The 26,231-nt window shown below is 43.4% G+C and overlaps 1 protein-coding gene and 1 long non-coding RNA gene across 3 annotated transcripts; one reads left to right on the forward strand and one right to left on the reverse strand.

Annotated features, from left to right (window-relative positions):
* Window positions 1-3,325: 3,325 nt before the first annotated feature.
* Window positions 3,326-21,113, reverse strand: SLC20A1 (solute carrier family 20 member 1). 2 transcript variants are annotated; one of them, XM_043603975.1, is made up of 11 exons: window positions 20,838-21,113; window positions 19,767-20,380; window positions 19,480-19,620; window positions 19,208-19,293; window positions 13,789-13,885; window positions 10,984-11,103; window positions 8,938-9,207; window positions 8,258-8,816; window positions 6,615-6,800; window positions 5,297-5,381; window positions 3,326-4,295 (listed from the first exon to the last, which is right to left on the reverse strand). In XM_043603975.1, the coding sequence occupies exons 2-11, from the start codon at window positions 20,110-20,112 to the stop codon at window positions 4,140-4,142; spliced, it is 2,046 nt and encodes a 681-aa protein (XP_043459910.1). In that variant the 5' UTR covers window positions 20,113-20,380; window positions 20,838-21,113; the 3' UTR covers window positions 3,326-4,139. The 2 variants fall into 2 exon arrangements, with proteins under 2 accessions (XP_043459910.1, XP_043459911.1); XM_043603976.1 differs by having other exon boundaries at window positions 20,906-21,067.
* A 128-nt stretch (window positions 21,114-21,241) lies between these two features.
* On the forward strand, window positions 21,242-25,022 carry LOC122497173. The gene is made up of 2 exons (XR_006301040.1): window positions 21,242-23,382; window positions 24,662-25,022. It is a non-coding gene; the product is annotated as an uncharacterized LOC122497173 (long non-coding RNA).
* Window positions 25,023-26,231: the final 1,209 nt, after the last annotated feature.

Below are 26,231 nucleotides of genomic sequence, written 5' to 3' on the forward strand. Positions count from 1 at the left end.
CAACTAAATGTGAAGATATAATAAAAGAAAAAACACATTCCAGCCACGCAAAGTCCCCCCAAAATCCTCCCCTACACTCTTTCCAGGAAGTTGCTACAGGGTGTTCTCCATAAGAACAAGCGCATAAAGCATGAAAAACGAACACGGGACTACAGAAAATAGTAAACCTAACAACGGTAGTAAAGCTCCCAGAACGAAGAGGGAAATTTTAGGATGCAGATATGAAACTTGTCTAGATTGGAGCAGATAAGCTTTGAGAGAGGCTTCCCTAATAAATTAGTAACATTCCCAGTGCTTCCAGTAAGTCCTAGGAGGAAATCAGACAAGTGGTACTAAATGGATTAGTGACAAGAACCTAGAAAAGACCACTCCACAGAAAAACAAAAACTTGTACAGGAAAAGTGATTACAATATATTAACTATAAGACTCGACTTTTAAATACTCTGAATATTATTCTTACCAAAATTAAGACCCAATTATACAGTTAAGGTGGGAGGTTAAGGTCTGTGTATGGTAAAAGTTGAAGACAAGTAGAACTACAAATCATTTTCCACTATGGGAAGTCAAGAACTGAAAGCTGGAAGGGCCAAGTGGTTACACAAATGTATATTATTCAGCTACACACAAATACTCCAACAAAAGAACAGAGTGGAGTAGCATGAGGAAAGGGAGAGATGGTGGTTGGAATCCCATTTCTGTTACTAGCCTTGCTGAATCACGGGACTCCTTAATACGCACACATACAGCCTTGATTTTAAAAACTTTAAGATTTCGGGGCACCTGGGTGGCTCAGTCAGTTAAGAGTCCGACTTCAGCTCAGGTCATGATCTCACAGCTCGTGGGTTCGAGCCCCGCATCAGGCTCCGTGCTGACAGCTCAGAGCCTGGAGCCTGCTTTGGATTCTGTGTCTCCCTCTCCCTCTGCCCCTTTCACACTCACTCTGCTCTCTTACTCTCAAAAATAAATAAAATTGAAAAACAATTAAAGTTGGAAAAAAATTAAAAATCTTTTAAGATTTTATTTTTTTAAGTAGCTCTACATGCAGTGTGGGGCTCAAACTTACAACACCGAGATCAAGAGTTGCATGCTCGGGGCGCCTGGGTGGCTCAGCCGGTTAAGCGGCCAACTTCGGCTCAGGTCATGATCTCGCGGTCCGTGACTTCGAGCCCCGTGTTGGGCTCTGTGCTGACAGCTCGGAGCCTGGAGCCTGTTTCAGATTCTGTGTCTCCCTCTCTCTGACCCTCCCCTGTTCATGCTCTCTGTCTCAAAAATAAATAAAATGTTAAAAAAAAATTTTTTAAAAAGTTGCATGCTCTACTGAGCCAGCCAGGTGCCCCTAAACACTTTTTTTTTTTTTTTTTTTTCAAAAAAGGCAATGGAGCACCTGGGTGGTTCAGTCAGTTAAGCGTCCGACTTCAGCTCAGGTCGTGATCTCATGGTTGAGCTCCAGGCCCACATCGGGCTCTCTGCGCAAAGCCCACTTGGGATCCTCTGTCCCCCTCTCAAAAATAAACATTAAAAAAAAAAAAAAAAAAAGGCAACATTGGGGGCACCTGGGTGGCTCAGTCAGGTTAAGCATCCAACTCTTGGTTTTGGCTCAGGTCATGATCTTGCAGTTCATGAATTCGAGTCCCACGCTCTGTGCTGTGGAGGAGCCTGCTTGGGATTCTCTCTCCCTTTCTCTTTGCTCCTCCTGCTTCCTCTCAAAATAAACTAACTTTAAAAAAAAAAAAAAAAGGGAACATCAGGTGACTGGACAGCTCAGTCAGTTGGGCATTCTGACTCTTCATTTCAGCTCAGGTCATGGGCATGCAGCCTGCTTGAGATTCTCTCTTCCCCTCTGCTCCTTCCCCACTAGCTCTCTCCTAAAAAAAAAAAAAAAAAAAAGAAAGAAAAGCCAACATCTATTCTCAAGAAACACAGGCCAAGGTTCTGTCAACCACATATCCCTGGCCCATATCAGACATTACTATACATGGAAATACAAACTCCCTCTGGTTTCTTCCTAGCTTTTGGGGTTCCTCTTCCCCAGACCTGGCTGCTCTTCCTAGAGAAGCACATTTTTGATTCAAGTATTTTTTCTGCTGTTCTCTCCTGAGCCAAGGGGAAATGCTGAGGAAGGTTACTATTCTCCATTTTATCACAGGGAAGATAGGATCTGGGCTTGTGTAAGGTCATATAGCACCAGGAGAGGAAGCCAGTACCAAAACACAAGAGGGTCTCCTCCAAAACCTTCAGTTCAGAGATTAATGCTAGGTTCCCCTTTACCATACATAGCCTCCTCCCTCCTTCCTCAAACAAAAAGTTTCAAGACTACTTTCAGCCAGGCCCAAAGGCTAAATTGATGTTCATTCTCTACTAACATGTAATATTGGGAAAAATACAGTTCCCCGAACAGATTCTATCATCTGTGAAAGAATATTAAGACCTGTTTGAAGAAATCTTGAGGATTAAATGTATATAAAAAGCTGAGCACAGTTCCTGACCTTAAATGGTGAACACTGACTGAGCCATTCTATGGCATGTATCCAACCAGTGATCTAATCTCTTTCAGGCATAGGTCAAGCAGGCATAACTTCATCTGCTACAGTGTAGCTTCTCAAAAGCATCCTCCTAAAACTTAACTCTCAAGACAGTAACTATCTACCTAGTTTGCAAAGCAATGCACTTTTCACTAACTGTTCTGACCAAGGGTAAAAGAAAGGGTCAAGACTCAAGAACAGAGAGAATTTTTAAATAAGCTGAGCTACACACCACACCCCCCATCTGTCTTAGCATCCTTCATAATAGCAAAGCTGGAATAAATATTTGGTAAAATAGTCCATCCAAACAGGAAAACAATGAGTAGATTTATACATGCTAACATCGAAGTGTCTAGGTTGTGCTATTGAAAGGAAAAATGGGGCACCTGGTGGCGCAGTAGGTTAAGTGACCCACTCTTGATTTTGGCTCAGGTTATGATCTCAGTTTAGGAGTTTGAGCCTCATGTGTCAGGCTCTGTGCTGACAGCCCAGAGCCTGCTTAGGATTCTTTCTGCCCCTCCCCACATGCGCTTGCAAACACCACCCCCCCAAAACAAATAAATAACCTTTAAAAAAAAAAAAGGAGGAAAAAAAAGGAAAAATGTCAAATAGTTGAACAGTGCCTATGGAGTTATGTCATGTATATTCTGGGATTCCAAGAAACTTAACAGGGAGGAGTGGGGAAGTTTAAGTTGGTCGGTAGTTCTCATTTAAGATATCCACACTCTGCTAAGAATGGCATAGGGCTAACTGATTTGGAGCCCAGATGCTTCAAATATGAACAAAAACCATGAGAACAAAATTTTCTAAAAACTGTAGGCTTTTTTATTCAGTTAAGAGGTAGACAGATGAACATGGAAGGCTGTCCCATTTTACTTGCCCAAAGTTCATATTCCACTTCATTCATCCATCCCACACTGCCAGAAATCTTAAATAACCACAACTGCCAGAAGGCTTTTTCTTCCTACTTCTTTTTAGCAATAATAGTCAATGAATTGCTTGCAAAGAAGTTACTACTAACTTAAATCTTCACCGTGTCCAAAGGACCTCGTCCCTATAAGAAGTTCCCACATATGCCAATGGAACCTGCCACTACCGGACAGGAGGGCAGAGTACAAACGGCTCTATTTCTCTAAGAGACTACAAGGGAAGCTTCAGTTATGTTTCTGTTGTTAAGTCCCTGTGCATGTTAGGGCAGAAGCTGGTGAAACCACCAAAGCAGAGCACACTGTGTCAAATGGCTCTGAATGGTTTAAAAAAAAAAAAAAAAAAAAAAAAATCACAAGTTATCTTCAGAGACAACATTAAAACATAATGGAATTGAAGCCTGATACAAAAAGTAGAGAATTATGTACAGGAATTCACAGCCCAGAAGGAAAAGGGACCTTAATAGGAACCAGTGGAAACCTGGCTATTTTACATAGCTAATTTTGAGACAAGTCATATTTAGCACAAAAGCAATTATAGCACAAGTAACACTTCCCTCCCACAGCTCCCAAACTTTAAAAAGACTCTTGTCGGTCTTCTGTAACACTGTGATCATTCTTCAAAGGAGCAGGAATGTGTAAGGTGGCCCCAAACATTGACAGGAATTTTAATCTCAAACAGCTTCACGCTCAGAGGATGACATATTTGAAGACTGCCATAATAGCAGCACTGATAACGCCAGAAATGGGGACTGTAACAAACCAGGCCATAAAAATGTTGCGGAAGAGTCGCCAATCAACAGCCTTTTTGGATCGGAGCCAGCCAACAGATACAACAGAACCCACCTAGCAGAGAAAGGGATCAAGGAAACTGATTAGTAAAGGCCAATGGCATTTTGGTAACAGACACATGACCTTATTTATGTAGATAAGGAGCCCCAGACTGCTGGATGAGACTGATTCCATCAAAGATGGTTTGTATTAAGAAGATTACTAATAAGAAGATAAAAACAATATAAAAATCCAATCAAGTCTGTGCTAATTGGGGTAAAATAGGAGAACACTTCCTTTTTCTCTTCTGAGCTACTGGAATTTAATCAACTACTTTAATGAACTACTTTAATAATATTGAACCACTTGGGGTGCCTGGGTGGCTCAGCTGGTTAAGCATCCGACTCAATCTCAGCCTCGGGTCATGATCCTGCAGTTCGTGAGTTGCAGCGCAGAGCCTGCTTGGGATTCTGTCCCCACCCCCCCAAATAAATAAACATAAAAAAATATATTGAACTACTTTAATAAGAAGTTATTTTAAGTTTTAGGTTTTCCAAATATCATTTCAGAAGGAGACAGATATTAGACCTCATAGCCAGTGACCTGGAGATATCCTGGAAAAAAAAGGATAACTGACAGACTCCATCTTTTTAAGATCAACCAACTTAAATTGCCTTAAGGAAGCCAGTTTCTTCCTCTTCCCACAGTTAATGCATGGCCATCACGCAAAGTCTGAATTCAACAAGTTTCTTCATACTTCGATTCGGAGAGTCTCTGAATATATTCTTTCCATAAATAAACTGCCCTTCAATGTTCAATAAGCCTCAAAGACTTGCTAACCAATACAAAAAGGGCTTTTGCATCATTTGGTGAAAGCCTACATCATTTGCTTAAATAAGCATACTAGACCCAAAAATTGTAAAATGTAATAAGCCTTTACATTCTTACAGTCTCGTCCTAAACTTGTGAACTCTTCAAGACTCCAACTGTATAAAACTTTCTAAACCACAGTTTCACACTTAAAAACTCTCTCCATATTATTAGAGCCATTCAACAGACACAATATGTTTACTTACTTTACAATGCGTTGTACTGATGGGAAGACCAATATTTGATGCAATTACCACAGTGAGGGCAGATGCCAGTTCAATACTGAAGCCACTGTAAACATAGAAAGATTAGTTGTCAAGAATAGAAATTGATGGGGTGCCTGGGTGGCTCAGTCGGTTGGGCGGCCGACTTCGGCTCAGGTCACGATCTCACAATCTGTGAGTTCGAGCCCCGCGTGGGGCTCTGTGCTGACAGCTCAGAGTCTGGAGCCTGTTTTGGATTCTGTGTCTCCCTCTCTCTCTCTGCCCCTCCCCCGTTCATGCTGTGTCTCTCTCTGTCTCAAAAATAAATAAAAACGTTAAAAAAAAAAATTTAAAAAAAAAAAAAAGAATAGAAATTGATATTTTAATAAGCTAACATTATCTCAAAGTTAACACAATCTTACTGTGCTCTGATACTCGGTGACAAAACCTTCACTAACAATCTTTAATTCGCTATAGCTCCTGAAATATACTTTAAATCAAGCTCTCGGGGCACCTGGGTGGCTCAGTTGGTTGAGTGTCTGACATCGGCTCAGGTTGTGATCTCACAGTTTGTGACTTCAAGCCCCACATCAGGCGTGCTGTGCCAGCACAGAGCCCACTTTGGATCTTTTGTTCCCCCTCTCTCTGTTCCTCCCCCGTTCACACTCTCACACTCAAATAAAACACTAAAAAAAATTAATAAATCAGGTTTAGGCGCCTGGGTGGCTCAGTTGATTAAGCATCCAACTTCGGCTCCGGTCATGATCTCACAGTCCGTGATTTCGAACCCCGCATCGGGCTCTGTGCTGACAGTTCAGAGCCTGGAGCCTGCTTCAGATTCTGTGTCTCCCTCTCTCTGACCCTCCCCTGTTCATGCTCTTTCTGTGTCTCAAAAATAAATAAACATTAAAAAAAAATTTTAAATAAATATATCAGGTTCTCTTCCCTCTTCTCTAATGTTTTGAGGTTTTAAGGTTTTCTGGAAGCTCATTATTAAAGTTTGCACTTTTATTTTGAAGAATTTAATAATCAGTCTCAGCTCCCAAGTAAAGACAAAGTATACATAGCTATTCACTCCACACACACCTTTCTCAGAAAAGCTGTACTGTTAAGAAACCACTGGAAATGAATATTTGACCAAAATTATGTTTAAGGGCCAGACAGTATGTAAAACCTAAAAGTTCGCACAATGAGAGTAACATCAGGAACTTATATAAGCTTGGGTTACTTTAGATGAAGAGTTGTGTGGTAACACTACACAGTACTATGAACCTTAAGAAAATGAGCATTAATCTTTCTAAGACCTGCTTTGCCAACTTACCTAGAAGGTGTGATCGGTGTCAGATCTTTCCCCATGGTCTGGATAACTCTCCTTCCCCAAACCCACAGACCAATACAAATACCAACTCCACCATAGAGCAGAAGCCATATCGGTGTTGCCACTTTTGAAGAAACATCTCCTGTGTCATAAACCAGATATAAAGCAACCAGAGGACCGATGGCATTGCTGAAAGAAAAAAAGAGGATGAAGATGATTTTTCAGGCAGAACTAGAATTTCGCAAGATCCAGTTTGCTAAATGACCTACTAGATTATTCAAAGCAAAGCTGGCAAGCTCATCCAAAAGAAATAAATGAAACCCCAACATACACAGCAGAAGAAAATAAAAGCTGCTCTCAGAAGAATCCCATGCATTTGGTGGCCTATCTTCCAATAGGTAGCCTAAAAAAAACGCAGGTTCCAATGGCCAGTTTACAAACCACAAGACTAAGGCTAACAACTAAGTTATCACAACAGTGATTAAGTTTTTCATCTTACACTCAGAGTTTACTATCAAAGAACTGGATCCTATCTCAATAGACAAGACCATTCTTTGTAATCTCTCTAAAGAAAAAAATTGTACTGCCTGTTTAATAAGTCAATAACTCCTCTGACCTCATCCTTTCTTTTTAATTTTTTTTTCCAACGTTTTTATTTATTTTTGGGACAGAGAGAGACAGAGCATGAACGGGGGAGGGGCAGAGAGAGAGGGAGACACAGAATCGGAAACAGACTCCAGGCTCTGAGCCATCAGCCCAGAGCCTGACGCGGGGCTCGAACTCACGGACCGCGAGATCGTGACCTGGCTGAAGTCGGACGCTTAACCGACTGCGCCACCCAGGCGCCCCAGACCTCATCCTTTCTAGACTATTTAGTGTCCCACGGGGTGGTATGAGCAGCACAACCACAAGCAGAGCCTTATAAAAGGGATAACGTGATATAAAAATAGAAAGTGTGGTGGGGGGCACTTGGGTGGCTCAGTAGGTTAAGTGTTCAACTCTTTTTTAATTAAAAATTTTTAAACGTTTTTATTTTTGAAAGACAGAGCTCAAACAGGGAGGGGCAGAGAGAGAGACCCAGAATCCGAAGCAGGCTCCAGGCTCTGAGCCGTGAGCACAGAGCCCAATGTGGGGCTGAAACTCACAAACTGTGAGATCATGACCTGAGCCAAAGTCAGATGCTTAACCAACTCAGCCACCTAGGCACCCTTAAGTGTCTGACTCTTGCTTTGGCTCAGGTCATGATCTTATGGTTCCTCAGTTCGAGTCCCATGTCAGGCTCTGTACACTGGCCAGGAGAAGCCTGCTTGGGATTCTCCCTCTCCCGGGCCCTCCCCTGCTTGTACTCGCTTCCAAAATAAATAAATAGGGGTGCCTGGGTGGCTCAGTCGGTTGAGCGTCCGACTTCAGCTCAGGTCATGATCTCATGGTTTGTGGGTTCGAGCCCTGCATCGGGCTCTGTGCTGACAGCTCGGAGCCTGGAACCTGCTTCTGATTCTGTGTCTCCCTCTCTCTCTGCCCCTCCCCTGCTCATGCTCGGTCTCTCAAAAATAAATAAATGTAAAAAAAAATTTTTTTTAATAAACTTAAAAAAAAAAGAAGAAAAAAAAAAGAAAGTGTGAGGCTGAGATTCCAAGTCAACTGACCTGACATCATTTCCACCATGGGCAAATGACCCAAAGCAGGCTGTCAGGATCTGCAGGAACTGGAAGAGGAGAGATACCTCCGGTTTATCCTGGTCATACCATTCTTCTAGAGAGCTGCTACTTCCTTTTCTGTCACCCAGACCCATCTCTGCTTTGACACTCATGTCCATCTCAGATGCCGAGTGAATATCAGACACAGCATTGCAGTAACTGGTGTAACTATCCATTCGAATTCGCTTCTTGCTCTCCGCGTTAGGCCATGTCAGCTTCTCCATTTCTTCACCTTTCTGTTCACCTTCTTTGGCACGGAATGAATCCAGAGGCATGCCACAAATTGCCATGGTGTAGGAAGTATAGCTATTATTGCGCCTCAAGGGTTTGTCGCCAGAGTCTCCCATGCAGTCTCCCACCTTGGCGAGATGTAATTTATGCAGCAGCTCTTTGTATAAGCCAGAATCTTTATGCACGGTATGATACTGATAGTGGCCACTGGAGTTCATCTGGTTACTGACGGCTTGATTGAACTGAACAAGGTTCCCATTAGGCAACTGAACTGCTCCTGGCCAAGACCAAAACAGTCACATTAAATACAAAGACCCATCAGGTCCAAACAGTGAGCCCCCTCACCAGTACAGGAAACAAAGTAAAACTCTTATTTTCCCCACTAAGAAACCACTCACCATTCATGGCGCTGTCTATGCTGGTTTCCTCTTTCAGGTCCACACTGGGAAGCCTCTCTCGCTCTGGAGCTTCCTCCAAGTCTCCAAGTTTGAATGAGACTGTTCTCTCCTCCACCACAGCCCGGAGGGGCACAGTGGCAGATCCTACCTCAGAAACAGGACTCCTGGTTTCAATATCACTGACAGACAACTTTGTTTCTTCATGGTCTTCTTTCAAACTATTCTTTTTTTCCATTAAGGGGCTTTCAGAAGGACTAGACTTTATTTCTCCTAGAAAAAAAGGGGGAATTTTTGTTTGGTTTTGACCAAACTAACTTGTTCCCCATCTCCCCTTTCCCCCCACCTCAAAAAAATCCATCTCAAAAATATATTTCAGTGAAAATTCTGGATAATATTCCTGTCTACTTCATTTGCCATATCTCCTATCTTTCCTTTGCAAAGATATAGCAATGCTTCAGGGGTCACACGCTTTTTCAGTAAAGGGCCAGACCATAAAATATTTTTTTAGGCTTTGTGGGCTCTGTTGTGTATTCCTGTCCTTCACAAGACAAAGATTGTTGTTTTACAAGGGTAAAAACCATTCTTAGTTCCCTGATGACCCATTCTGAGGTGAAAGATACATCAAAGCATGAGGCTGACAGACTGAAAGTTTAGACTGCATCTAGTTTATGTTCTTTTTAAAAAAGGAATGCCCCCAAATTTCAGTCAGGAGTTCAAGTAAAGCAACAGAGCTCAATGCAGGCAACTAAAGATGACAACTTGAATTCCCACCTCCTGAAACAGAGATGTGCCTTATGGTTCTACCTTATGGTTCTAAATGCCATGACTACACAGGAATATTTATTTTCTGCCCATCCTACCGATGCCCAGTATATTTACATGTTCATTCAGGCATCACAACTAGGCTACAGACTAGGACCTAAAACATTATCAAGCCTTGTATCATCTTCTCCCAGACTGGGGGGAAAACGAGGTCAGAAAGTGGTGCAAGCCTCGTTCCCACTGTGCGCTCAGCACAACCAGACTAGCAAAGACCAGAGCCTCTCAGAGGCGTCTCAGTGCAGCTGCATGACACAGCACTCTTCCTAAGGCCTCTGCAGTCTGTGCATCCGTCCACTTCCAAACAACAAACTTGAAATCACTAACCAAGCATTTGCAGATAGAAAGGGCTGAGAAGATTACTTTAAAAGCTCTCAGCCAGTAAGGAAATGAATACAAGGTTTAAATAAGACTGATGCTAACCAAAATTTATTGTATTTAATTATACTTTACTACAGTGTGATAGTAATGATCTAAATGATTCCTTTACATTAACACTGGAAAATGTCTACCTCTAGAATCTGTGCTATAATTCTGAGAATTAACCAAATCTAAAGTCAGATATAAATATGTGACTTAGCTTTACAGGCCCAAATCTGAAATTACACACAGAAGTAGTTCAGATAAATGTTTCTTGAAAATATTTTGTATCTACTCCTTATTTTATATTAAGATATCCTCACACTTCCCAATTAATGTAAGCTACATCTCTATATATTTCTGTCACCAGCAACTGATGTACGGTAAAAAAAAAAAAAAAAATTACATTAAAGGCCCAGTTTGCCCCTAGCATATGTCAAAAATCTCTTATAACTAGGTCTCAGGTCATTTCAAGTCAATAAAAACAGTTTGGGCAGGGGCACCTGAGTGGCTAAGCCAATTAAGCATCCAACTTCCACTCAAGTCATGATCTCGCAGTTTGTGAGTTCAAGCCGTGCATCAAGTCCAGTGTCAGACTGCTTGGGATTCTCTCTCCCTGCTTCCCTTTGCCCACTTGCCCGCGCTCTCTCTCTCAAAATAAAAAAAATTAAAAAACCTAGTCTCTCTCTCTCAAAAAAAAATTAATAAATAAAAATTTAAAAACCTAGTTTAGAACAATAAACCCATATTCTGAAAGCTCATTTAAATGTGTGACTTCGCCAATCTACCCAAATAGTGAGTTTTTGTACACAAGAAGTTAACAGACACATTGCCAGTTAAAACGATCTGCTACAATTTGTTACTTACGTTCAATTTTTCTCTTCATCCTGGGACATACAAAGAACCAGACGATAAGGGCACAGAAAACTGCACATCCCACCGAGATGAGGATGGTGCCCCACAGAGGAAGTTTGTCAAAGCCCAGCACTAGGAGATAAAATGGTGCATCTTGAAAACCCCAGGGCGACAGCCCCCTGCAACAACGTGTAAACCCTCCTCGGGGGGACTCTGGGGTTCCCCCCAAGCCAGCCCATCACCCTTTACAACTGCTGCCAGCCTTAGGTCCACAAGGTTTATTGTACTGACTATACAAATTCAGGAGAAAAATCCAATGGTCATCTGAAACCCACACCTCCACCTCTGGCCCACTCTCCACACCTGCTGGATTCAAGTCCCCAAAGTTCCTTCAAAAACTAGCTTTTTTTCCCTTTCTTTGTTTAGAAGATAAGGATTACTATACTCTGAGGATCTGCAACTAGCTATGAAAAAAAGGAAGCATTCCACTCCCTAGCCTCCACATGGTAGCTGCCACACATTATGTTTGCACATACAGATTTTAATGTTAAAAAAAAGGGACCCTAAGAATCACATTTGTCATACTGATAAAATTTTCTGTGGAAGTTAATCGAATCCATTGTACTAACCTCCAGCAAAAACCTTTAACAAGATTATCTCTTAGGATACATTATCAAACTAAGATACAGAAAACCGGAATATTATCAAGAGATAAGGATAGTTCAAAGGACCATCTTTAACAAAAATAGTTTAGTGGTAATTTCATTAACAAGGCATATCTTAGAGACATGCTTACTTTTCACATGGCTTTGGGATCATTAATATCAGTCCTCATGTGCTTACCCCTTAAATGCCAATAGGCTTCAAGCCACTAGCCTATACTAAGGACAGAAACAAAGCACTACAGAATTCTATTTAAGCCTGTAAGATGTTATAATGATCTGTAGTTCATCCACAAATAGCTTGGCTACCTGCAGTTCTTTTGCTTTATTCTGATAGGAATAGATTACTTATAAAATGGAAAATCTAGGGGCGCCTGGGTGGCGCAGTCAGTTAAGCATCCGACTTCAGCCAGGTCACGATCTCGCGGTCCGTGAGTTCGAGCCCCGCGTCGGGCTCTGGGCTGATGGCTCAGAGCCTGGAGCCTGTTTCCGATTCTGTGTCTCCCTCTCTCTCTGCCCCTCCCCCGTTCATGCTCTGTCTCTCTCTGTCCCCCAAAAAATAAATACACATTGGAAAAAAAAAAAAAATTTAAATGGAAAATCTATTGCCTCCCAATGATTAATATTTAAAAATCAGATGTAACCGTGGTCCCTTCAAAACTAAAGTTCTATAGTGACTACAAATCTTTCCATTTTAATTCCTATCAATTCTGACCATGTAGTCACACAAACTAAAATATACATGAAGCTTAATTAATCTCTATCACAGTTTAAATCTATGTTCCAAGCCAAAAGGGGAAATGAGAAAGGGAAATTTTTCTTGTAAATGATCCACAAAGAACAGAACAAAAATATCCCAAGTTCCTTTTTCAAAAATGATTGCAAGTTTAAGTTTCTAATTTCACTGAACTATGACCTTTGCTGCTACCAGATAAAACATCTGTGCTTAGAGTGTCACAGGAGACTTTAGTTTAGCATGAAGAACTCAATTTAAAACATAATTGGAAATGTAGCATGCAAGCTTTTTGCCTGTACCATTTGGTGAGGAGTCTGGTATCCCCTAAGTAAAATCAATATTCTCATAAAGTTGTCCATTTTCTTCCCTAATTATTCCAAGAATAAAGACAAGGTTAAAAATACTTAGCTAATTCCATTTTTGGCCAGTGACTTACTACTTCAGTGAAGTTTAAGAACCAATTTACAATCCATTAATCAGAAACCAATTTAGTGGGCTCCAATGAGCATTAAAAAAAAAGCTAAAGAGAAGTATCTGAAAACATGAGGACACAGCACATAGTAAGGGTAAGTAGCTTCTAAATACTATTCTAGTTTTCTTTCCCTCTCGCTCTGTCTCTACGTGCACATATGTCTTGGGCAGCAACGTACAGTGTATTTTTTCCAGTGGGTCACAGTCAAAAGATCAAAAGCCACTCGCCTGACCATCAAGTCAAAAGACCCTAGAGAGCGAACCTGAACAGATAAAAAGCAGGTACTGTCAAGTTACAAGTTAGTAATCTTTTTCAGTTGCTAAATTGAACATGGATCATATTTTTATCCATGCTTTGCCTTAGTCCCAAAATAAAAAGTAATCATCTGAATCTTTATATCCTCACAAATTATTTTTCCTCTTAGCTGCATGAATTTCTTCTTCCAAGTGCACTTAGATCAGGTGTTTAAACATCCCAACTCTTCTCATTCAAGCAGATTCAGGGAAGTAAATTTAGTGCTTAGAAACAAAAGTAGCTCCATTTGGGAGAGAAAAAAGAGAATATCCAGCAAACCAGTCCTAAATGACTGATTATTGAAGACCAAATATAACTAATTACTCTTCAGCAGTTGAGGTCAGTATCAATTCCAGTTATTTTTAGCACAGAAAGGAGAAAGGGAGGGAGAAGATCATATTATCGGTGGATCCTGTGAAGACTATAAAGAGTAAAGGTCTGTAGTGATTTAGAATCTGAGCAGGTCTCTTTGGTTGAAAAACTATCTAGGTTAACTCAGCATACACTAGCCTGCAGCCTTCTGAAATGGGCGCAGGCCAGCCACCTTCTAGGAGATTTCAGCCCTGTAAAGCAAAAAGGGGTAAATTGGGCATTTAATGCAAGTCTTATAAACAACGTTAAATTCACATTTAAATATTTTGATATGTACTTACAAGGTGCTCCAGTATACATGATGGAAAAGAGGTTTATTCCAACTGTGCAGGCATAGAAAACTGGCAAAGCTCTCAAACCATTAGGAACGGGATCTGTCTAAAAAAGATTATCAAGATCAGTATCTTGAAAGGTGTTATAAAACTATGTTAACTAACTTGAAGTTAAATTTAAAAAAAGGGGGGGGGTTAAGTTAACTCATTTCCATAGAACTTTGTAAAAGGGCAGGTTCAGGAATTACATAAGGCCAGTTAATGGTATCCATAGTAGTAGGAAAAGCCCAGTTGGCCTTGCTCCTGAAAGTCTCCTTACCAAGGCTGATCTCACCTTTTACATCTACCTGAATTTAAATTTGTGTTTGTTTTAGGTTTTTTTTTTTTGGGGGGGGGGTGCTATTTCTAACAAAGTCACCTACACCAGTGACTGGTAATGTCTCAAATAATGTTTCAATACCCAGTGTCCTAAGGTACCCGATTGTCCAGATGTAAATCCGAGCATACACCTGAGATGTACTATACATTTGTAAAGGATATCAAGAAATAAACTATGAGATGTCAGGACATTTCTCACCATGCCTGCAAAGATTTCTTAAAATCAAAACATGTAGAATTACCTGCAACAACAATCTTATCTAGACATTAACAAATACACCACTATTAATGACTTACCAAAGAGCTAAGATAAAAATCAATTGTACACTAAGTTACCTCCTCATTCAACAGACTGTACCAAACACCATCCTGGGCACTAAAATATGGGAGTGAATGAGAAAGTTCCTGCCCTCAGAGAACTAACATTTACATTCTAACACAGAATAATGTAAAGTAGCAATAAATGCTATGAAGAAAATAAAGAAGGGTAAGGAAGAGGCAGTGATGGAAGGCAGAACACAATGGGAATTATCAGTGGAACAAAGACACAAACCTGGTAAGTCAACAAGCCATGTACATACATGGGGGGGGGGGGGGGAGGTGGGACACAGAATATTGCAGACAGAGATAACAGCAAGTGTAAAAACCCTGAGGCAAAAACTCAGGAATTGCAAAGAGGCCAGTGTGACTGGAAATAAAAAGAGCTCCACTTAGAACAAATGTGTATTAATTCTACAGGAAAACACCCAGGTCAAACACTTAAAGAGTAAACAAACTTGAATATATGGGAAGGCTAAACTATGAAGATGTTATCCTAAAGGTTTAATGCTGTCTGGATAGCAATCCAAGAGAAAATCTTGGGAAAGAGAAAGATCCAAAGTGCTTCTAAAGCTTCTTAACTAGGATAATCAACAGTTGGGAAAAGGGAGATAGTGGCTGAAGACAAACAGAACAGAAGAGAAAGGAAAGATGCCATTCAAAATCAGTAGAGATGGGCCCTCACTGAAACACACTTTGAATTTTAGCTTCCCATGAGGTGCCTGGGTGGTTCAGCTGGTGAAGCGTCAGGACTTTTGATATGGCTCTGGTCAGGTCGTGATCCCACCGGTGTTGAAATCAAGCCACAAGTTGGGCTCCGTTGGGAGCCTGCTTGGGACTGGTCTCTCACTCTCTCTGTCCCTCTCTCCCACTCTCTCTCTCAAAATAAATATTTTTTTTTTTTAAAGTTGGTTTTAGGGGCACCTGGGTGGCTCAGTCGGTTAAGGGTCCGACTTCAGCTCAGGTCATGACCTCACAGTTTGTGAGTTCGAGCCCCGCACTGGGCTCTGTGCTGACAGCTCGGAGCCTGAAGGCTACTTCAGATTCTGTGTCTCCCTCTCTCTGTTCCTCCCCCACTCACACTCTGTCTCTCTCAAAAAATTCAAAAACTGGGGCGCCTGGGTGGCGCAGTCGGTTAAGCGTCCGACTTCAGCCAGGTCACGATCTCGCGGTCCGTGAGTTTCGAGCCCCGCGTCAGGCTTTGGGCTGATGGCTCGGAGCCTGAAGCCTGTTTCCGATTCTGTGTCTCCCTCTCTCTCTGCCTCTCCCCTGTTCATGCTCTGTCTCTCTCTGTCCCAAAAATAAATTAAAAAAAAAAAAGTTGAAAAAATTCAAAAACTTAAAAAAAAAAAAGTTAATTTTAGCTTCCCTATCCATACTTTAATTTTTTTTTTTTTAACGTTTATTTATTTTTGAGACAGAGAGAGACAGAGCATGAACGGGGGAGGGTCAGAGAGAGGGAAACACAGAATCTGAAACAGGCTCCAGGCTCCGAGTTGTCAGCACAGAGCCCGACGTGGGGCTCGAACTCACGGACCACGAGATCATGACCTGAGCCGAAGTCAGCCGCCCAACCGACTGAGCCACCCAGGCGCCCCTCCCTATCCATACTTTAAATATATATAAACACATCAATAAATACACAAATAAGTGCTACATATAGAGAAATAGCCAAAATAAAAATGATAGCCTATACCTAGAACTATTCAGCATCCTGGAATAACTCAACAGTGTGGGACACACTCCAAGGGCAATAAATAAGCTATCAATTCATAAGATCCCCCCAAAATCAAAACCCATTAGGGATCTATAAACATTATGTAGGGACTTCTCTTAACAGATTTTCAAATACAATTTGGTAATATGGTATCAAATCAAACTAATTAGAGTTGAGAAATAATAGGTTTTATTTTATTTTTCTGGGTTTTATTTTTCTGTACAGTCCAATTATGTATTCCCTGAGGTAACCAGTATTTAATTAGTAGCAGGGAAGGTAGTGAATGAATGATACTTGTGGTTTATTATGAAACACAAGCTCATCATCTTTTAAAAAAAGGCAAAGTTCATAAATCTAGGAACTTTTACTCCCTCCAGACTCGTCTCGGTCACTCGCAAGAGATAACCAAGGCTAACAAGTTTATAAGATTTGTATTACTGTTATGACCCATCTAAATACACACTTGGAACTTTATCTGGAAATAATGTAAATATCTCATCATCCAGTCATGTGAGATGGGAAGGGGGGCGGGGGGGGGGGGAGTCTTTGTAACTCCCCATCCCCAACCAGAATAGTTCATTGTTTACATACTGGATGTTCTGATAAGCCTCTAAAGAAAAAGGCTCCTCTGAGTTTGAAAAGATGTCCTAGATTTAATGTGATTCCTAACAAAAGGGAGACTGCTCAAAGACCCATTTTTCTCTGACTAGCATTTAAATAATAGGATAACTTTCCCTTTTCCCCCATTCCTTTATTGCCCCTAGCCTTTAAGGAGAAGTACCTCATCTCCACTCTGGATTTTCCTACTAGACTACCCAACACCCTTGGCACAGACATCAGAAAACAGAAAAATTTTAAAAAGCAATTTTAATGTTAATTTCCAAAACAGAATCTTAAGTTGAAAAGCAGCTTAATGGTCAAATATTCAGACTTTTAACAGCCAGTACCCCCAAAGGTTACCAGCATAAGGATGTTTTGAGATTTAAAATCGAACAGTAACCACAACTATTCACATTCATCACCCAAAAACTCATTAGCAGATTGGACACAAGACTATGATGGGTCACAGGGAGGACAGGGGAGTTTGGAGGTAAAAAAAAAAAAAAGTCCTCAAAGTCAATACTGCTAAACACTATTCCAATCATTCTTGATCATGCTCTTATCCTCATACCTACATAAAGAATATATTGTTACTGGGGCGCTTGGGTGGCGCAGTCGGTTAAGCGTCCGACTTCAGCCAGGTCACGATCTCGCGGCCCGTGAGTTCAAGCCCCGCGTCGGGCTCTGGGCTGATGGCTCAGAGCCTGGAGCCTGTTTCCGATTCTGTGTCTCCCTCTCTCTCTGCCCCTCCCCCGTTCATGCTCTGTCTCTCTCTATCCCAAAAATAAAAATAAACGTTGAAAAAAAAAAGAATATATTGTTACAAAGGGAATATATTTAACTCCAGCTCTCAACTGTGGGTAGAAAAATACCTGCCATGCAGTTCTCAAATGAGAGATACTGAACACCTAAAAATCCCTCTTTGCACCTCAGAGCACCACCATTTCCCCTCCAAGAAAGAAGACAAGTTTTATCTTGAGACATACAAAGCCTCTCCAGAATCAGAACAATCTGCTTCCCAATAAATAATCAACAAAGACCCAGTGTAAAGTTTCATAAAGCAGGAATCCATAATACAGGATCCTATGTATTCTCCTTGTTCTCTGGTATGGAGTAATCTATATGGCTCTAATAAAAATACTGAAAAATCTGATCTGTGACTACCAGTAAGCCTCGAACCTAAGCATCATGTTATCTATCATATGCTACAACAATTCTGGGGATCCGGCGGGTAGCTCATCAAATCTGCTTGCTAAATAAAATGATATCAAACTTCAAGTCCATTAGTAGTAACAATGAACTATTTACTCTCAAATTCTAACCAATCTATAAATATTTCAATTTTCCAAGTATTCAACTGCTATATTCTGGCAGACTCAGGTGATAGGAAAGAACAATTAATGAATCAATTTACCATAGTGTTTCTACAAAGGCCCAAAACCTTCCCTACAAAAGCTTACAACTAGACCGAACAAGTGGGTCTGAATATATTCTTACCCCTTGGGACTAAGCTACCTATCTCTCTTCACTCAGATGTCTACAGTTTAGGAGCATTTTACAAACTTACAATGGGCCGTTAAGAGCCATTCACCTCAGAAAAAGGACAACTTTGTTTCCTCAGAAAAATGCATTTATTCTTACCAAGTAATTCAGTCCAGTGACAACATCCCTTGTCGTCTACATTTATTTTGGAGCCAGCATCAGACTTCTTGATAAAAGAAATGCTATTGGGCCCCTCAAAAGGGATTTTCAATTGGACAGGAAATTAAATGACTGTCTGGAATTTTTTTTTTTTTTTTTTTTTTTTGAGGGCCAAGGGAAAAAACAAAAAACACCTTTACGGGCTCTTTTTACCCCATCTGGGAAATTAGAGTCAAGTCACTGTGAAAGATAGAGTCCCCACCCTGAAGCTTATAACCTGGTTATGCTAATCAGCACGACAAAAGTTAACTGCGTGGAAACCCAAACTACTCAATTTAACTGTCGACTAAAAAAACATTATGTCAAGACACATTACGACTTACGAACCCCAAGCTTATAAGTCAAAATGGTCCAAAAAAAAAAAAATAATAATAAGTCAAAATGGTCCATATACGTTGTTGATTTAGAAAAAAAAATAATCTACAAACACCTGTACAAAATCACCCTGAATAAATTTCCTTATTTTTTCATTCCCAGCTTCTCCTCTATTTCTTGGCACACCATATATTCATTCAATTTTTCCTTCCTGAATGCACTCTGGACTATCAAAAACTTGACTTTTTCAGAGAGCTCAGCAACATACAAGAGGTGTACTGAACACAGACGTATTTTTTAACTTTCCAAGGCCACACTAATCACATCTACAAGAAGGCTAGCAGTCTGAATACCATTGAGTGTGACCCACCAAAAGTCATAAAAGAGGGGAGAGATTACCTTACGGAGGATGAATGCACGAACAAGGAAGAATAAAATTCCAGACATAATACCAGAAAGCAGTGGAGAGATGAACCAAGACATCACTGGAACAGAACACATTAAAAAGAAAAATGTCAACTAATGAAAATCAGGAACCAAAAAAACTTTAAATTTTAGTATTCCATCTTCAAAACTTTCCATCCCTCCATTTTACACCATTTATTTCATATAATGCCATGGTAGCACATGACAAGAATAAAAACTAAAAAGCCATTTAAAATTAAACATACCAATTTTTATCAGTTCAGACCACTTGACACCCTCCTGCCCCTTTGCCACAAGGGAGAAACCGATGGTTGCACCAACAATACAATGGGTTCCAGAAATGGGAAGCTTCAAAAACGAAGCCACTAGTTGCCACACAGCAGAACCTGAAACACAGGCAAGTTTTATTAAATGGCAAAATTCTCAGGAATGCAGTGCCTTCCGAAGAAGAAAACCTGAAAGGGAGAGCCCAAGTATGGAACCACCCGCTTGCTCACCCACCACCAAGGGGGAATACATAAAAAGAACTTACCAAACATAGCACTGACAGAGCCGGCCATCAACAGCTGTTGGGTCGAGTTGTACATCTCCACGTCGATCAAGCCCTTCCTGATTGTTTCGCTCACTTTGGCTCCCAGAAGGACGGAGCCCACGGTTTCAAAAATACTAGCTAGGATGCAGGCTTGCTTGAGGGTCACTACACCTGAGCCCACAGCTGTACCAAACGAATTTGCTACATCATTGGCTCCCACGGAGAATGCCAAGACAAATGCAATAATGAAGCCCAGGATCAGCATCCATAGGTAGTCCATCAATGGACCAGAAGCAGCAGTAGCAGCAATAGTACTGGTAGTCAGCGTTGCCCCGGTAAATGCCATTCTCTAGACTAGTGGTTTTTATTAATTGTAAGAGAATTACTGAGCGGCTTTCAAGATGTGTAAACAGAATATGAGGTATCAAAAATGCTATAATAAATAATATATATTATATAAAATTAAATACTGTAAACTACGGCACAGAAACCGAGCTGGGGAGTTACTGCTATACGCTGCGTATGAGCATCTGTTGTCTGGGGTTTCTTTGGCTCTGGAGGGCTAAAAGCAAGGAGAATTCCATGGCGGAGAAGAGAAAGGACGCAAGTTCATCCTGGGGGGGGGGGGGAGAAGAAAATAACAATAGCAGCGCGCCCTTGGGGGAACCCTTGCGGCGCCCCACGAGGCTGGGGGCTCCGGCCTTGTCCTCTGGCCGCAGCCCACCGGCCCCGGCCCCGAGCAGGGCGCGCGAGGTGGTGGGCACGTGGCGCCGGGGACCTCCTCGTCAGCGCTCGCCCAGCCCGGAATCCCCCACCCCCACCGCCCGCCGCCGGCCCGCGCGCGCCCTCCCCGCGAAAACCGGAAAAGGGCCGTTCCCGCGCGCGCCGCCCGAGGACCGCCAAAAAGGCCCGCGGGCGGGCGGGCGGGATGGGGGAGGGAGGCGGACGGTAAGGAAGCCAGAATCCCAGTCCGCCGCCCACGCCGGCCCACCAGACCGCCTCCCGCTCGACGGCGTCGGCGCCTGGTCCCGCCGGGAAAGAAAGCCTTTCCAAGGTGGCGCCACCACTCACCAGAGGAAACCAAGGGCCGAGCGGAAGACCAGACGCGCAGGCTGCGGCGGCGGCACGGACGCACGCACCTGTGGTCGGTGAGCAGACGGCCTGGGGCGGAGGCTCGGGGATGGATCTACAGGGCTGGCGACCCACCCAATGAAGCACCCGCGGCGCCTCAGCGGCAGAGAAGAGAAAGCACGCAGCGCGCGCCGGCAGCCATCACTCTGGCGGCACACGCCGCCGGCCGCCACTTATAGCCGGCGCCGCGACCCGCGTGACCCGCAGCTCCTCGCCCCGGCTCCAGAGCCCCGCCCCCGGGGTGGTGCAGCCCACGCCTGCCCGGCGTGCCCAATCGGGTGAGCCCTTCGGCGGCGCTCATTGGCCAGACCCGCGCCCGCGGCCACGCCCCCGGCGGGGAGCTTGTCCACGTGGGGAGGGCCGACCCCCTTTCTGCAGCCTCGCCCTAGCGTCCGTGTAGCGTCTCGCCGCTCGGGTTAGTTACTGGTGGAGGCCGTAGGGGACCCTAGCTGTGCCGCCAGAGGTCGTGGAGCCGACTTATAGGGGCGGCGACCAAGGTCATTCCTAGTTTCCCTTTTGCGGGCCCCATTTCATATTGCTGACCGCTTCTCAAGCCTTCTTTTCAGCTTACTTAATAACCTGCCGCGTCCAGAGGCCACACCTGGCCGAGTTCCCTCCCGCCCGTCCAGTGACGCTGCGGGGGAGCTCGAGCCCTCTGGCTCTGGATCCAGTCTTGGCACGTTGTCGCACCTGTGACTTGCCCTTGGCCAGACAGGCACTGGGGGGGGAGGGAGGGAAAGCTCACGTGGTCGCTTTGCTCCCGCAGTCATGCACTTGGGAGAAAACGGAAAGAGTGAAGAGTCACGAGAACCAGGTTGTCTCCCCGATTATAGCGCAGAGCCTCAGGAAGGCTGTGGGTCATTAATTTCCCTGTAGTGGACCTGTATTTTCTGCGTGGTGGCTGTGGCGCTGGGAGGAAGGACAGTGCTTCAGATTCAAATCCTGACTTCTACTTGCTGCAGTGTGTCACCTTGAGCAAATTCCAGATCTTTCAGACTGCATCGTCACGAATGTAAAACGTTAACAATCAGTACCTACCTTGTGGCAGGATTTAAATGAGTTAACGTGGGCGAATGAGACCAGAGCTGTGTAGGCACCGAACTCTAATTTCCGGTTTGCTCTTAATGTAAAAATGCCTGTTTTAGGATGTAGGAAAGGGTGAAAGGGGATGTTCTCTTTGCATCCCGAAACTTTCCTATTCTTTTGACATAAAAATTGATTTCTGGTCTCCTACAGGGTATATAATGTAGTTTTGACATTAATAAGATTTGCTGTGCACATTTGAGGGCATTCTGTTGTGCAGCTTAAGATCAAAAGTAATCATGCCTGGAGATTAAAGTCGTGGTTTCTTGTCAGGGTTGTAGTGAGATTGAAGAATTTCACCAGAAATACTTAACAGGCTTAGAATGTTCTGGAGCCCTCCCCACCTTTTTGCCATCTCTAGCAGCAGGGCACTGAATAGCAGAAACAAAGATGCTGTAAATCATTGCTATGTCTGGGACATCTATGGAGGCTTGAACTACACATGAGTATCCTCTGACCTACCTCCCAACATCTGATGGCGTTCTATGAGTAACAAAGTTACAGAGTTACAAAGCTCTTGGTCCCAAGGTCGTGTCTGAAAAAGAAAAGTGCATGTCCGGGTGCAATGACCCTACAATGCAATTCTGATGTAATTCTGGCACCTTAAAATGTACTCCTCCCTCAACCTTCAGTTCATTTCAAGGTTATAAAAAAATTGAATAAAAGGACTGATCTGTTAAAGGTGCTTAGTGTTCTGCCATTTAAAACAATAATTTGCGGGGGGGGGGGGGTGTGAAGTAGGTGAAGGGGATTAATAGTACACTTATGATGAGCCCTGAGTAAATGTGTTAAATTGTTGAATCATCATACACCTGAAGCTAATGTAACACTGTATGTCAATTGTACTTGAATTTAAAAAATAAATAATAAAAATTTTAAAACAATTTTCAAAGCAGTTATTTGTAAGGGAATTGTTTCACAGTGTTTTTTGTTTTGGGTTTTTGTTGTTGTTGTTGTTGTTGTTTTGTTTTGTTTTCATTTTGTCCATGGGCGTACTTTTGCTCATCTGTGGTATTTAGCCCTTCAAGTTGGCAAATACTTGCTAGACAACCTCTTTGTGGGGGGGGGGGGGGGTTGTTAGCCAGAGTGAGTAGTCATCAGTGAGAGAGCACAGTCCAGGCCCTTTGGGATGGGCTTGCAGAGAATGGGAGAGCCCTGGGGCAGAGACTCAGAGAATTCGTCATTACAGATGAATTCTGCCAACATCTTTAAGCTGGTCCTATCCTTCTTCCTTAGGACAACAGAGCACCTCTGCCAACCAGACTATAAGAAGAGAGAGATGGGAGATTAGGGTGGGTCCTGGCCACCTCACCAGGGGAGAGAGCATCAGTGGAGTACGGCCCTTAGAGACCTGGACTTGTCTTGGTCCTGATAATCTTCATCCTCCCATAGGGGAGAAGAGGTAAGGCTCTGCCTATGAGAGAAGTTATAGTGCCTTGATAATGGAAAGAGGAGGTAAGAGGACCGCCAGTTGACACACAAATGGCACTGGTTCTGACATTATTGCTGGACGTGGGAAAGAGGGCAGAGAGCATTTGGTCTAGTGGTTAAACAGACTGTAAAGCCATACTATTTGCTCTGCTCTTCACTAGTCCTGTGACCATGGGCAAATTAATTCTCTGCCTTCGTCATCTGTAAAGGGGAGATGTTGAGAGTCCCTACTCTCAAGTAGGGCCATTATGAGGCCTCAAGTTATGTAGAGCCCTTTTAAAGTTCTCGCACATGGATGGTCCTCTCTCGGCATTCATGTTCTTCTTAAACTAGCTGAAGGCCTGGGGTGTGTGTGTGTGTGTGTGTGTGTGTGTGTGTGTGTGTGTGTGAGGTGTCAGAGCTGCCATCTGGGCCAAGCTTTTTCACACTTCTCCCACTGCTCAAAGAAAATGAGGGGCCACAAAAACCTGGGACCTTCTGCCACAGGGGGAGGAGCAGTGTGTAGCAGAGGACACGTCGTGGGCTCACTGGCCTGGTGGTGGGAGGCCTGGGCCTGGCCCTGGCCCTGACTGCCCACAGGATCTTTGGTAGATCAGAGTTACTCCCACTAAGCTCACAAACCCAAGGGTCCCCCACCCATCCTCATCCTCAAAGAGCACAAAGCAATACAACCTACCACATGCTGCTAAACACCAACCTGGGCGCTGCAGGTTTGGAGTTTTCTTGGAGGTGTTTCCATCTCTCACTCACTTGGTGGAGGCTAAGCTTTTGAGATCTGGGAAAGCAGACCCACCACCCCCTGCAGGCCTGCAGAAGTGGGACAAGAGGAGGACGCAACACCACTTCTGCACTTTCAGAGCCCGAGAGACTTGCAGTCAAGGAAATGTTTCTGAGGTCATTGTTCAATGAGCATGAAGTAAGCATCCCGGAAATAGTCTGCTTGGAGGGGACGAACTGCAGTGGAATGGGAACACTGTGGAACAAGACCAGGTTCAAAGGCAATTTCAGAGGCTGTCCATTAGGATTTGGATGGAGCAGGGAAGAGAAGGCAGGAGCCTTTGAATAAATGGAAACTGCCTCCGCTCTACCCACAACTCCCACTTGGTTATGCTTACACATGAATGAGGTAGGAATTACTGTGATTGCGACGGATGGTTTACAACTTGCCAAGCACTGTTTCAGGTGCTCTGTGTGTATCATATCATGTGACACTCTCAATAAACTTTAGGTTGATGCACCTTGTTTTGCAGACTAAGAAACTGAGGCCCAGAGCATGAAGCAACAGTTAAAAGAGCGAAGCACTTAAACTTCAAGTCCGTAGGTGCCTTTTCTCCGGCTGTCAGTAAGTGCAGAGGCAACTATGATGCCCTAGGGTGTTAACTGTTGTTTGCACTTAACACATTTACTTCCCCCCTTCTTTCTTTCTTATTTTTATTAACTCTGTTGCTTTTACAGCCAGCATGTTAAGCTTCCTCAAACCCTGTTGGAATAGAAAGGGCACATCTGGGAGAGCTGACTCCCAAGATTGTCCCCAGTTTCTCCAGCACAAGAAGAGGCAGGAAGTCAGGGGCACATGGTCTCTCCAAAAATAAAGTTGATAAAGTAGCCTGACCATGTCTCAGAGTTACTGAAAACTCTGTTCTCTTGAGACTTCTCAAGAAAGGAAGTCTGTCTTCCACACACCTGTAGTCAATTCCTATAGGCAATAGGTTCAGAATTAATTAATAATAAATAATAAGGACCACACATCACCATCACCACCTCCACTTTCCTACCTGCTGTGGATGTGGCTGGCCTCTGCCTTCAAACATTTCCTCACTTCCCATCAAATAGGACTGGGCACCCAGTATCCACAGCTCTGCCCTCACCAGGTCCAGGAAAAGTTCCAGACAAAGAGGGAATGTTTGGGGAGGGTGCTTTCAAGCACCCAGAAAGCCAAGCTGTGATGTGGAGACACTGGTTGAGACTGGTCTCAGGCCAGTGTCCCATAGCAATAAGGAGCTGGATTTGGGTTGCATCAGGCAAATGGGTCAGTCCATTCCTCTGCCCACCCAAGGAGTGGGGGACAGGCCCCCCACTCCACACTTTATGTGGTTCCTTCCTGACTGCTCATCGCCTGGTCTCTTTCCTTTGGTTTTAAGTTCACATGTTTGGGCGTGATGTGGCTTAGGACCCAGACAGGGGGCAGAAGGACAGTTCTTAGAGTTTGAAATGGTCCTGAAGTCTCTGGTTTTCCCTTGAGCCAGCTTCAGGACAGCCCGGTGTTTTTGAACACTTGTTCAGAAAGACCTCTCTGGAGACCTAAACTGGGTCTCCCATTTTCTCCAAGGCCCACATTTCTCAGCTCTTACCCAGGAAGCAAGGAGGAAGGGCAACTTGCTGGAAACTTAGGAACTGTGTACAATGAAGATCCTGTGGCAGACAGGGAGGGTTGGGAGGGGAAGGTCAGCTCACTGCCACCACACCCCAGGACATGTGGTTTTAGGCTAAGAAAGTGAGTGGGCAGCAGGACGTGAGTCATTCACACAGCCATCCCAAGGACAAGGTAGAGGGGAAGGGCTTTAGGCACTGCATTGCTCCCCCTAGCTCTTCATTTATTCATTCACTCAACAAATAGTCTGCTATAGATCTGGCAGATCAGCAAGTTTGACCAGCCCATGCCTTCACAAAACACAAACTCCTTAGATCTAGAACTTCATGCTGAGGCCCGGCCATGAACGTAACAGCCAAGGAAGCAAAGTCAACCTTCTACTCCCCGCTCCCCCGCCCCCCGCCCCCACCATGCACACCTCCCACTACTGTACTCTCATGGTTTATTTT

Source organism: Prionailurus bengalensis, chromosome A3 (genome assembly GCF_016509475.1).
Source record: "Prionailurus bengalensis isolate Pbe53 chromosome A3, Fcat_Pben_1.1_paternal_pri, whole genome shotgun sequence".
NCBI classification, from domain to species: domain Eukaryota; kingdom Metazoa; phylum Chordata; class Mammalia; order Carnivora; family Felidae; genus Prionailurus; species Prionailurus bengalensis.